General features: G+C 33.6%; 2 protein-coding genes across 6 annotated transcripts in view; both read left to right on the top strand.

Moving 5' to 3' along the window:
- LOC137390405 (uncharacterized) overlaps window positions 1–379 on the top strand; it is a 400,777-nt gene extending 400,398 nt beyond the window's left edge. The window contains exon 8 of the mRNA XM_068076738.1: window positions 369–379. The gene's annotated coding sequence lies outside the window, so the exon portion shown is untranslated. The remainder of the gene's footprint in view (window positions 1–368) is intronic.
- Window positions 1–10,163, top strand: part of LOC137391215 (degenerin-like protein unc-105) — a 36,188-nt gene extending 26,025 nt beyond the window's left edge. For all 5 annotated transcript variants that reach the window (XM_068077617.1, XM_068077616.1, XM_068077619.1 and 2 more), the window contains exons 11-15: window positions 4,280–4,366; window positions 5,443–5,515; window positions 6,710–6,767; window positions 7,553–7,751; window positions 9,467–10,163. In XM_068077617.1, coding sequence (XP_067933718.1) covers window positions 4,280–4,366; window positions 5,443–5,515; window positions 6,710–6,767; window positions 7,553–7,751; window positions 9,467–9,618 — 569 coding nt within the window. In that variant the 3' untranslated portion in view covers window positions 9,619–10,163. The remainder of the gene's footprint in view (window positions 1–4,279; window positions 4,367–5,442; window positions 5,516–6,709; window positions 6,768–7,552; window positions 7,752–9,466) is intronic.
- Window positions 10,164–11,577: the final 1,414 nt, after the last annotated feature.

Consider the following 11,577-nt stretch of genomic DNA (forward strand, 5'->3'; position numbering starts at 1 on the left):
GTCCATAAAATATTGGTCTCAGAGATCATTTTGGACACCTAAGATTTAAGCTGAAATTTCTTGTAGGCTTATACACATTTTCAAGTATGCATTTTTAAACTTTCACAACATTTAGATCAACGGTTCTCGGTTTTTTCTAGCAGTGATGCAAAATGGATTCTTTGTCAAAATTTCATGATTCTATAGCAGCTTTTTTGCAGCGTCCAACTCATATTACAGTCATTAAATCTATATTTAGGTAATATTGACGTTCGGCAGCGCAGAACAGCGTTAGTTCATTGAAAACTTACATATTTTATTAATTTGCTCTATATAAAAGAATTATGTTTGTCATGTCATACATGAAAAACATAAAAGTTCATGCAAAGTAAACAAATTTAACTTCAAATGTAAACTTTTACATATTTTCTTATTATATGATAACACCTGAGAGTTTTTTTTGTTGGCCTCATTAAGTTTAAATAATAAAATCATTAAATAAAGGAAATGTTAAATAATTAATTATTTAATTAAATATGCTTCTTTATAAAAACAGTATTAAACATTATGCCATACATTTGTATGACGTAACACATTTAGTTTAATGATTTTATTGATTTAATCCATTTAAAATCTGAATTAATAGATTATTTAAATGTTTTTTCTTAATTTGTGATGGGATTATCTTAATGACTCTATTATAGTTAAACTGTGAGAAACAGAATGTTTGTTGGATTCTGTCTCCATAAATACAAAGAAACTAACACTATCACAGACAGTTTTTACAGGGAATTCCCACCTCGCCTACGCCATCACATCTGCAGGACTAATGTTCAGAGAGTTAAAGATACTTCACAAAATTGCTGTGTTTATACACTACCAGCTATCAATAAGATCTCGCATAATATTCAACCTTCTTGACTACGGTAATGTCTCTGTATTCAAATTCATAAGTGTTATATTTGAGAAAATCGATGAGTTATGTCCTGACGTAAAACGTTATGCCCTGACGTAGAGGCAGCAAAAGTGTTTTTCAGATGGGAGCGCTTGACAGTTCAAAAATCACTACCTCTTTAAACAAGTTGGTTTAAAAGAGAGTTTGGATTCAAGTTAAAGTGGAACTTCTTTGTCACATGTCATGGAAAAGGACCTGTAGATGGGCTTTGAGGGAGCTTGAAAAGGATGGTAGTACGAAAGGTCCTTGGTGGAGTTATTGTAAAAGATGCAGATTAATTCAATGTTATCAGAGGCAGTCATTATTGTCATCAAGCCTGAGGGAGTTCATAAAAATGAAACCCTTTAAACCAAAGGTGGGAGGTTGTCTTAGGAGTAAAGGAATCCCGACAAACTAGTTGTCTGGGAAGTGGTACCTGTCAAAAAGGGCTGCGTGTTAGCTGTGTCTATGCTTTCGAGGACAAAACTATTCATAAAAACTAAAAATATCACAGCTGTGATTTAAATTGAAGCAAACTTTAATTGTCACGATCAGGATATAGTCAAATGCCAGACAAATTGTAGGAATGACCGCCATTAAGAGGCTATCATCAAAACTTGTGATGTAGAAATCAGGGAGTTTTGAATTACAGTTTTTAAAGAGAGTTGGGGGGGTCTACGGGTTTAGAATTTGTCATAAAGAAAAACAACCAGTCTTGGGTAAACTTGTGAAACAAAAGTCTTGGTGAAACAAAAACTCCTATAATAAAATATAAAAATTTGATAATAATGTTTATATTTTATTTTAGGAGGAAAAACAACTATTTTATAATTAAAAAAAGTGATATGTGTTTGCTGAGTTGGATAAAACTTCTATCTCTTGATGTGAGTGATTAAGCTGTTCAAAGCTTTTGCAGCGATTTGCATTCTTGGATAGATATTTAGCTGAGTAGCCTGTTATTGTGTATTTCTGTTTTAAAGTCTTTAGTGGCGTCATGTACTTACTTTTGTTATTATGTGTAAAAAAATTGTCAGCTATTTTTGTGTTGTACTATTCCATATAAATATGCAATTAGGCAGAATTAAAATTTTAATCAACATCTTTGTCTCTTATAAATTTCAACATAATAAACATATTAAAATCAGCGTCACGTGATACACAATTTGCTGGTCACATCATACACACACTTTCAACTGTGTACATGTGTTATTCATTCAATAAGCTCTTTATCTTTTTCATAAAAAGCATTTTGACACCTCGCCTATTACACATTTAAAGTCCAGGGGGCTGTAATAGTAACTTCAGAAAGTTTGCATATGGAAAATAGGTATAAAAAACAGTCTTTTTGTGATACACGCCCAAAATGGGTCTTTGTGACTTCAAGATCAATCAAATTAATCGTAAGTAGCATCCTTCAGTTGAGAATTTCTTGCTCTTTTTGGTGGGACAGTTCAAAGTTGTATATTTTTAAACTGAGACAGAATTCAGTAAAATCCTCTCTGACTGTCATGTCATAGATTATGGATATGCCCAAATATAGCAGCTTCATCTGTCTACTCAGGTAGTTGATACTGGCACAGAAGACTGTTGGTAACTAATATATAAAATTTTTAAAACAGTTTATGGTGTGGAAAGCAAATACTAAAAGCTTAGAAATATTTGAACTTTAAAATAGAAACAAACGCTAATTTATTGATCTTCAGAGTTATCATAATGACTATCAAATGCTTTCGCAGCATTTTACTCACTAGAGCAATTGTTGAGAAGGAGAGAGAGCTCAGCATTGCTCCACTAGTTAAGTTTACGCGTTTTGTAATAAAAGCACTCCGATATTTCTTTGGCCAAAAGATATATGACTATGACAACAAAACACTTGCAATCTATGAATACATACTGATTCCTCACTTTACTGTATAGCATTTGAGATTTTGAGGATATATACCTGTTCTGTATGCTTGAAGGAGGGGTGAAACCTTCGAAGTGCGCTCGCTTTATATTAGCAATAATTATTGGAAAACAGCTCTGTTTTAATCGATGATGATCAATATATAAGTAACATTATATATGTTATATATATAATTATATATATATATTATTATAAGTAACATACCTTTGTGATAACGCTTAAAAAGTCACCATGATTTGCAACTACAGTGATCCCTCACTTTTCATGGTCAATTAGAGCAGCGCCCTCCGTTCCCCCTTCCGTGATAAGTGAAGATTTACGAAATAGAAGCTAAAAAACTCACATCTAATAAAGTAAACTTTTAATTAATTGTGTGCATTTTCTTTTTTCTTAAATTCATTAGACAGTTTTGAAGGTCGAGGGTATTTAAGAGAGATGTTGATGGGTGTTACAAGCACTGCACTTTTAAGTTGTAAAAAGTGTTAGAAAAACAGAGATTCACAGCAACTGCTATTGTAATGATGCTCATGGAGGGATCTCACTGGGTCGGAGTATGAGAGATTTATTTATTTTAAGCCCTATAGTTGTTTTATTGTTTATTCTCATTTGTTTTTAACTTTTTATCAAACATTTTTTTCCATAATAAGAGATTGAAGTATTCAATTCGATTTTTTATCAGACTTCAAAATATTACAAATATCCTATTTTAGATGCTCAAGCAATATGCAACAGTGTTTACAATAATGAATTCATGTGATTGTCTTTAAAAATTCAGTCACTTGTAGGAATCATTTATACATAATCTCATGGAAGTTGCCGAACAAGGGGGAGGCAAGTCTAAAAGTAGTTTCCGCGCGAATCAGAATGGTTAAATGTTGACACAGTAGTCCCTCGCTACTTCGGGGTTCAGATTTTACAGCTTTTGTACTTAGAGGGGTAAATAAATAATTCCTAAAAATAAATAAAAACTAAAATATTTAAAATACACAAATCTCTCTCATACTCTGGCCCAGTGAGATCCTCGCAAGCATCAATATGATAATAGTCATCACTGTTCGCTGTTTTCCTGTTACGTTTTGTGAAGTATGAAAGTGCTAAGTACTTGCCCTTAACTATTGTCTCTTAAATGCCCTCAGCCTTCAAAATTATTTAATGGTCGTAAGAAAATGAATAAGTGATTTTATGAGATACTAGTTTCAATTACGCAGACTTTCATTTATCCCAGGAAACTGGTCCAAGACTAACGAGTGAGCGACTCCTGTAATTTTAAAAGTTTCTAGAATGTCTTCTTCATTTTCCATGAGCATACAGCAATGCAGACATAGTCGATGGTCTGCACCCATTCTCGTAGTAATCTCTTCTCACATTATTTTTTTCTACTCAGGAGTGAACTTATCCGTGTTTAATTTATGTTCTATATTACTTGTTACCTATTACTTTTATGCGTTGTTGCCTTTTAGAAAAACAAGAAAGAGAAGAAGGCAACTGTGGCAGGTGCACATTTAACAGGACCCACCCTTTTACTGGCTGTTCTAAAGAGAAAGAAGGTCAGTAATACATTTTTAGTACCAGGAGTTGTCATACCTCTGTAAACAATGGTTTATTTATAAGGTTTGGGATTGGGATTAGTCGGTTTATTGAAATTGTTGTTCATACGCCAGTAGTATGTCGCATAGCATATAGCTTTCAACCCTAAATTGCTGGGTCTTTCGGATCTACACTTGGAGGCCCCGTGTACCACACTGACAACGTGGGCACGTTGAAGGTCCACCACTGTCCTTAGGACATTGCGCAAGTGAAATTGCTACCTGGTTATGTCAGACTGGACGTGTTGCAAAGGCATTTGGCAGTTCCGGAAGTGTCAGATATTGTGAACTGGGTCACCTCTTCTCTACCATACTGCTCGACCCAAACATGCATCGCTAAGATGTAAATCATTGTCGATTTCCGCCAGGCAGCCATATATATATAGTACATGTATATCGCATGGTTCCTTTTGTCTGCATACTTTACCAAAGACTGTCAACATTGTTCAATTGAGGTCTGTCTGCTGCACAGCCAATTCATGAAATAGAATAAAGATAAACGTACCTAAGATTTTGTATCAGAAAGTATCAGTATTTTTTAACATGTGTGATTCATTTTGATGTATGAGGTGATCTGACTGTCAGGAAATTTCTAGATTGAAATCGATAACACTTGATCGCGATTAAAATCCTTAGAACAATCGAAAGTGCGATTATGATGTCTACAATTGCAAAAAGACGGACAGTATAGGGACGGGTAACGCTTCAATTTGAATGGACTAGCCAATATAAATGGCAATGATAGCAGCTAGTGACATTATTTCGCACATATTTTTCTTCTGAGCATTTTAATCGAGACAGTTTTATTAATTATAATTTAGAAACTTCTTCGCAATCAGATCACCTCAAACAACATTAAAAACAATCGCAAATGATAAAAAAATATCGAGACAATGTACTAAAATTTTCTAAAAAATTGTGTAAGATTATTTTTAAGGTTACAAATATTCTATGGCTACTGGAAGATGTACCCGGTTATATATATATAACACTTGTTTTCATTTGCCCTATGTTTCTTATTGTTTTATTGATTGTAGAGTGTATGAAAAAGGTCTGGTCAATGTATGATCATGGAGAGATAGACTGTGATCACTGTTATGAGGAATGCAAGTTAGTGGCTCATATATTTATCTCAGTCGTATGTTCAGCCTCTCAGAATTATCATGTAATAAAGCTCTTTTCCTTTGGTAGCACCAGTGGTATTTCTCTATTTTTCGGATTATTAATGACTTGTGTTTGTTCACCATTCGTAAGATCCTCGCTGGAAATTCTCAGTGATTGACTAACGGAGAAATATGTGGTAAAAGTGTTATTAATCACACAAGTATACTTTTATCTCTTACGAACCACCATTCATTTTCAGAAAATTCTTGCAGCTAATGTTGCCTCTGTGACTTCTGACAACATGTTAGCTTCCACTCTTGTCTTGTATCGATTTTAATCATGTCTACAATGGTCTAAGTGAATTACCAGTGTTACTGTAGTCCAGTGCTGCACGATATCTTTGCATGTACATTTGATTATTTGGTCTCTAAATATATCAAACATTGGAGTTGTCTTCTTTCGATATATAGCGTTAGACTTAACATGAACGATATAAAAGGATATAGTTAATATATGTAGGTTGAAAAACGGGGGTTGTTCCCTCTTTACAATAAGAAGAATGGACAACTCCAGTTTTAAAAAATAAAATAAGCCGATATTTCGATAAAATATCGGCTTCGATATTCATATCGATTTGAAAACTGACCAAATATAAAATCATCCACTGAAATATATCGTCTCATCGAATTATATCGCTTTATCGTGCAGCACTACTGTAGTCCCATAGTTTGGTGTATGGTATATATATTTTTTATTTGTGCGCATTTGGAGAAAAACTTATATTGTTGTTACTCAATAAATATTTCATGAAAATATAATCTTTGGTTAGATAAATCATGTAATTTGAGACTATGAAATTGATATGGCTATAAATATATATTTAAAATATCATGGAAAATTCAAGAACAAATAGGCAGCCATAAAGCCACATATTAGAAATTTCCTTTAGTCTTCATTTTGTAAAAACTACTTGTAGTGTGTACATCTTGTTGATTGTTTGAAGTTTATCCAAGTATTTGTCATTTCGTCACATGATATATAGGACTACATCTACACAACTCCAAGAACTGTTGGATAGACAGGCAGACATAAGCTAACATATTAAAAATTCTTATGTATGTTTTTTTCTGAAAGTTATCAAAAAAGTTTTTTTAACTGCATAGACTCAGTTCTGCAATCACTTCATATAAACTGTTGTAGTGAGGAAGTCTATGATGTGAGGACTAACATTGCTAGTTGGCCTTCTGATGATTACATGGTAGGTATCGGTAATGTAGTTAGATGTGGTGGCTACACAAACCTATGCTACTAAGCGATGTGCCGGGTTGACAAATAGAGTCAACCTCAATAATGTGAAGATCATGACGTCCGTGTTTGATTTTCTGGTACTGTGATTAGAGTATCGTCAGGATATCTCATGCATCATGTAGGATATATCATAACATGGATCATTTAAGATTTGTGATAATAATATTTGTGTCACTCCATCGTGCTCAAAGAAAGCATGTTGCTTGGAAATGATGTAAATATCCGAGTACAAAAATACTTTGGAGTCTATGTCATAGATTAAACTGTAGAATAAAAGAGTTTCAGCATATTTACTTTGCTAAAATTATCTGAAATGTTTCATGAACAGTTCCAATTTGGACCAGTGGCTATCGTATATATGGTAGAAGATCTTTGTCCACTTATAAATGGTTGTTTGTGTGAAACCCTGTTGTCATTATCGTTTGAAAGCCAATCTTGGGTGCAACTAACTTTCATTGAAAAATATATATAATTGAATTGTGGTCGTTATAATCAATTATTTCCGCTAATCAAAGGTGTGTTGGTTTTATCTCTACTGCTGTCAGCCAACACATATATTTGAAACACACCGACAATGTGTCGCTGGCACGTCACCAATGCGCTGGCTATACAGACGATCCATTTTGTTGGTACGAGTAGTCAGGCCTTTCCATAACTACATGTACTAATTCATTCATTTATAGTTTTGTTTCCCAGAGTTTCTTATTATTTTTTACATTATTTTTTCTTTAACAGACCTATGAGCTGTTGCCGACCCTGAATGAGAGCGCACGACTCTTCAGCCAACTGGAGATGTACCTTGACTCACCTTTTATCTCCACTGACATCGTTAAGAAGAACATGCTGACTGTCGAAGTTCATTACGGCAGCATGGCAACTGCTAAGATCACTACAAAGCCTCTTATTGGCGATGCCGAGTTTATCGCTCAGTTAGGTATGTGGTGGGTATAAGAGTCGTGTTGGAGTTATGTTATCATTGTGTACTCTGGGTCATAAGAGCATTTGCATGTGAAGAGCTCAACCAGGTGTTGTTATAGTTGGCCACTTGTAGGAACCATTGTAGGAATACATTTTGCAAAAAAAGGCCATTCAAGCTTAATAAACTAATAAAATTCCGATGTTTAATTTTTAATAGGTTTTTTATGTGAATAGTTATGTTTGTTGTATTTTGGTTTGTTATTAATCAAAAACAAGCCAAAATACTTTGCAATAATAAATAGTTCTTCTTTGGTGTTTTATAATTAAGTGTATATTTTGCAAAAATGAACAAATCGCTCATTATAAATCACTAGTTTAGATCGACGGCTCAAATTTAAATTCGCTTTATCATTTTTTATGAGCTTCAACTGCAAACGTGAATTTAAATCTGTCGTGCAGACTTAAATTAGATTTAATTTTTTCAAAATAATTCTATTTTTTTCTTTTTCAATGTTCTGTTGACACGTCTCTAGACTTAATATGCTGCCAGGTGCTATTGTTAGTTGCTGGAGAAAGGCAGCAACAATGGCAAGCTGAGTGAATGACAAGCTGCTGTGCAGTCGTGTAAGGAGCCCATTGATTAGTTGGCTTCTCATCTTGTGGTTTAGAAAACCACGAGTCGACTACAATAATCCCTCGATACTTCATGATTCAGTTTTTCCTGCTTTGGTGCTTCACGGAGTAAAACATATTTATTACAAAATTTGAAATTGAAGAAAATAAAACACACAAATATCTCTCATACTATTGCCTTGTGAGATTCATTCGCAAGCATTGTTATAGCGGTTGTCAGGATTTGCTGTTGTTCTGTTAAGTTTTGTTAAATGTAAAATTGAAAGGTTCTTGCAACACCTTTCATCATGCCTTTTAAACACTCTCAACATCATCTAATGAACCTGAGAGAAAGAGAGAGATTCTTACAATTAACTAATAAAAATGACTTTATCAGGTATGAGTTTCTTAGTCATTATTTCACTAGTTTTCACTTTCTTGGTGGTCATGAATAACTGAAAAAAATCAGGGAGTACAGTAATGAAATGGATACTATAGTTTTCATATGTACTTTTTTGAAAATGATAATTTTTTATTGCAACCATGTTTTAGTTAAAATGTAATATTAGTTAGCAAGATCAAGTCAACGATTTACACAATTTCAGTACAAAACGTCATATGACTGAACTGTTGTGTCTACTTGCAGCAGGTGGAAAACCACTTGTCTAACGTTTGTTTGATGACTCCGTCGTTGATCTATTCCCGGTTCACTCCTCGTTTTGTTCATTATTAGGGACGAGTCTGTGACCAACCCTTAACAAGCTAGATATATTGTGTTAGATGTGGGAGAGTGTTATCAAAGGCTAATGCAACTATAAAATTGCTTAGTTGTTGTGACTACTAAGGTGACTGAGATTTGTTTCATTATTGTAGTATAGCCGAGAAGCATGTAAATGCTTTACCTACTACTATTACTATTTGTAGAAAACACATTTTAAATAAAACATACTTGTTTGTGATAAATTTATTAGCGTTTTTCAAACTACATGTACATAGTCCAGCATCGGGATAGTTAATCGAAGTTTTTGTATTTGTAGCAAATTTTTTTTTATTTGCAAGCACTTGCATTCCGTGTCATGAATTTTTTTGTTGGCTCATAACTGCTCATCTTTTTTACAGAAGCTCTCGCAGGCTTTTGGATTGGTTGGTCTATGTGGACAGTTTTTCAATTCTTTGAGTTTTTGTCTGACATGGTTGTTCTGGCGATACGAAAATGTAGGGAGAGACGAAAAGCAAAGCAGAATGAAACTGATGATAATGAAGATGTTTAACTTTCCATACCACTCAGTCATTGGATCCTGCTCATTCAATCATTGCTTACAGCTGTCAACCTTAGAATCTCCTTTCAGTATATCGATATGCTTAACGCCAAATTGTTTACACGCTTTTATACTATTTTGATTATAAGTTTTTGTGTTAGTTATGTTTCTGCTTCTAATAGATTTGCAAAGCTGCAAATCTTTACCATTTATTGATAAACTGCTGAGAAGCTTTACCCATTCCATTTACAACTATTTTATTCTTGAAGGTATGTTATGATTACTGGTCTATTTTACCTTGTGCCATAATTACTTCATTCCCTTTTCTTCTACTCAGTCTACAGCACTTTATTCTAGTCAGCGAAAGCTTTATACATTGTTTCATTTTTAATACGCTTTTATTATATTCAAGGTTTTTGGTATATTTCTTATTCCAGAGTGCAAAAACAACTCCAAAGAACATCTGCTATTGTGCTTTTCCAATTTATAAAATATTTATTACAATGCTTGTTGTATTATTGTGAATTTCAAAATATAATTTTATTTTAAAGGTCCAATTCCTCATTGATTTGACTGGTCTTGTGGTTTGCTGGTATATCATGTACGTATAACGCGTCAAGTGTATTGTATTACTCATTATTCATCACTGGAGTTATCCTCTCCTATAGATAGATAACTTCTCAAAATAAGTTTTCCAATTGACATATCCAAGTATTTATTAGCCAATTTCAATGACTTTTTCAATTTTGTTACTCAACCCTGCAGACACTAAACTGTTACATGATTCTAAAATCATTTACCTATGAGCTGTTGTTTGATGTGCTGGTCAATCTATTTAAAGTAATAGAAATGCGTAACTTGTGATTGTAAACAAAGTGGAATCTATAAATTTGCAGTTAGAAAGTCATAATCCTACTTTTGCTTTATCTTTTTTATCACAGACATAAAAACCATATTCAAAGACATCTTAGTTAGAGAACTGTCTCATAGATTAAGTGATTGCGCGGTATCTAGTTGTCTAACCATTGCTTTAGTTAGCTTGAATACAAACCCATGTTTGTTATATTTATAATGAAAAGTTAATAACATGACAAGTTTTCTGATATGCATCAAAGTCAGTTTTGGTGAAACAATGACGTCGAACCAACAAGTATCAGCCTTTTTTCATTCATTGATATTGCCAAGGAAGTATTAGTTACATTATTCAGGAACCTAAGACAACTTGACTTTCTGAGCAGTAGGAGCTATTTCTCAAAATTAGAATACAACTCCAGTTTAGCCTAAGTACTAGTGATTTTCAATAAGCTACAGTATACATGTATAGCTTTTATAATATTAACCTCGATTATATTCAATGCGGTTTGAGACCCGGTTGTTTAGTTCAAACTTTTGTTGGTCAAGCCAGCTTCACCAATAAAAATCTCAAAGTAGGGTTAGAGCTATTGCTTCCAATTTGTTAACAAAGTATATTTCAAAAAACTTGTGGTTAGCTGCACATAACTTTTATGCTATGTTAAAACAAACCTAATACTGTGATTATTTATCTGTATTCCTGTCCGCTTTCATCTGACTTAAAGACTCTCTTCTGTGTAGAGCTAACTTCATAATATTTGAGTTGGGAAGTTTTCTTCACATTACACTGACCAAGGGCTCATCATAAAGTCTTGCAAGTGTAGATCGGCATGCTCAACACGGGCTGCTTCTGCCAGCTGAGTCTAAAAGAGATGCTACCTCACCAAGCTACAAAAAAAGTTCTTCAACTGCAAAGACATGGTTTTTTACCAGTTTTTCAGCTTTTACATAGTAAATTATAATACATGATTTAGTATACAGCATTTAAAGAGTTGCATTGTGATTTCATTCACGCATTACTATAATATATTCATTATAGAAGGGGTGTAAGCTAAAGTCTTCAAGGTATTGAGGGCACAACTCTCTTTCTCCGTCTCTCTTTTAAAATGTCCCGGAGAA

This window comes from Watersipora subatra, chromosome 3 (assembly GCF_963576615.1).
Source record: "Watersipora subatra chromosome 3, tzWatSuba1.1, whole genome shotgun sequence".
NCBI classification, from domain to species: domain Eukaryota; kingdom Metazoa; phylum Bryozoa; class Gymnolaemata; order Cheilostomatida; family Watersiporidae; genus Watersipora; species Watersipora subatra.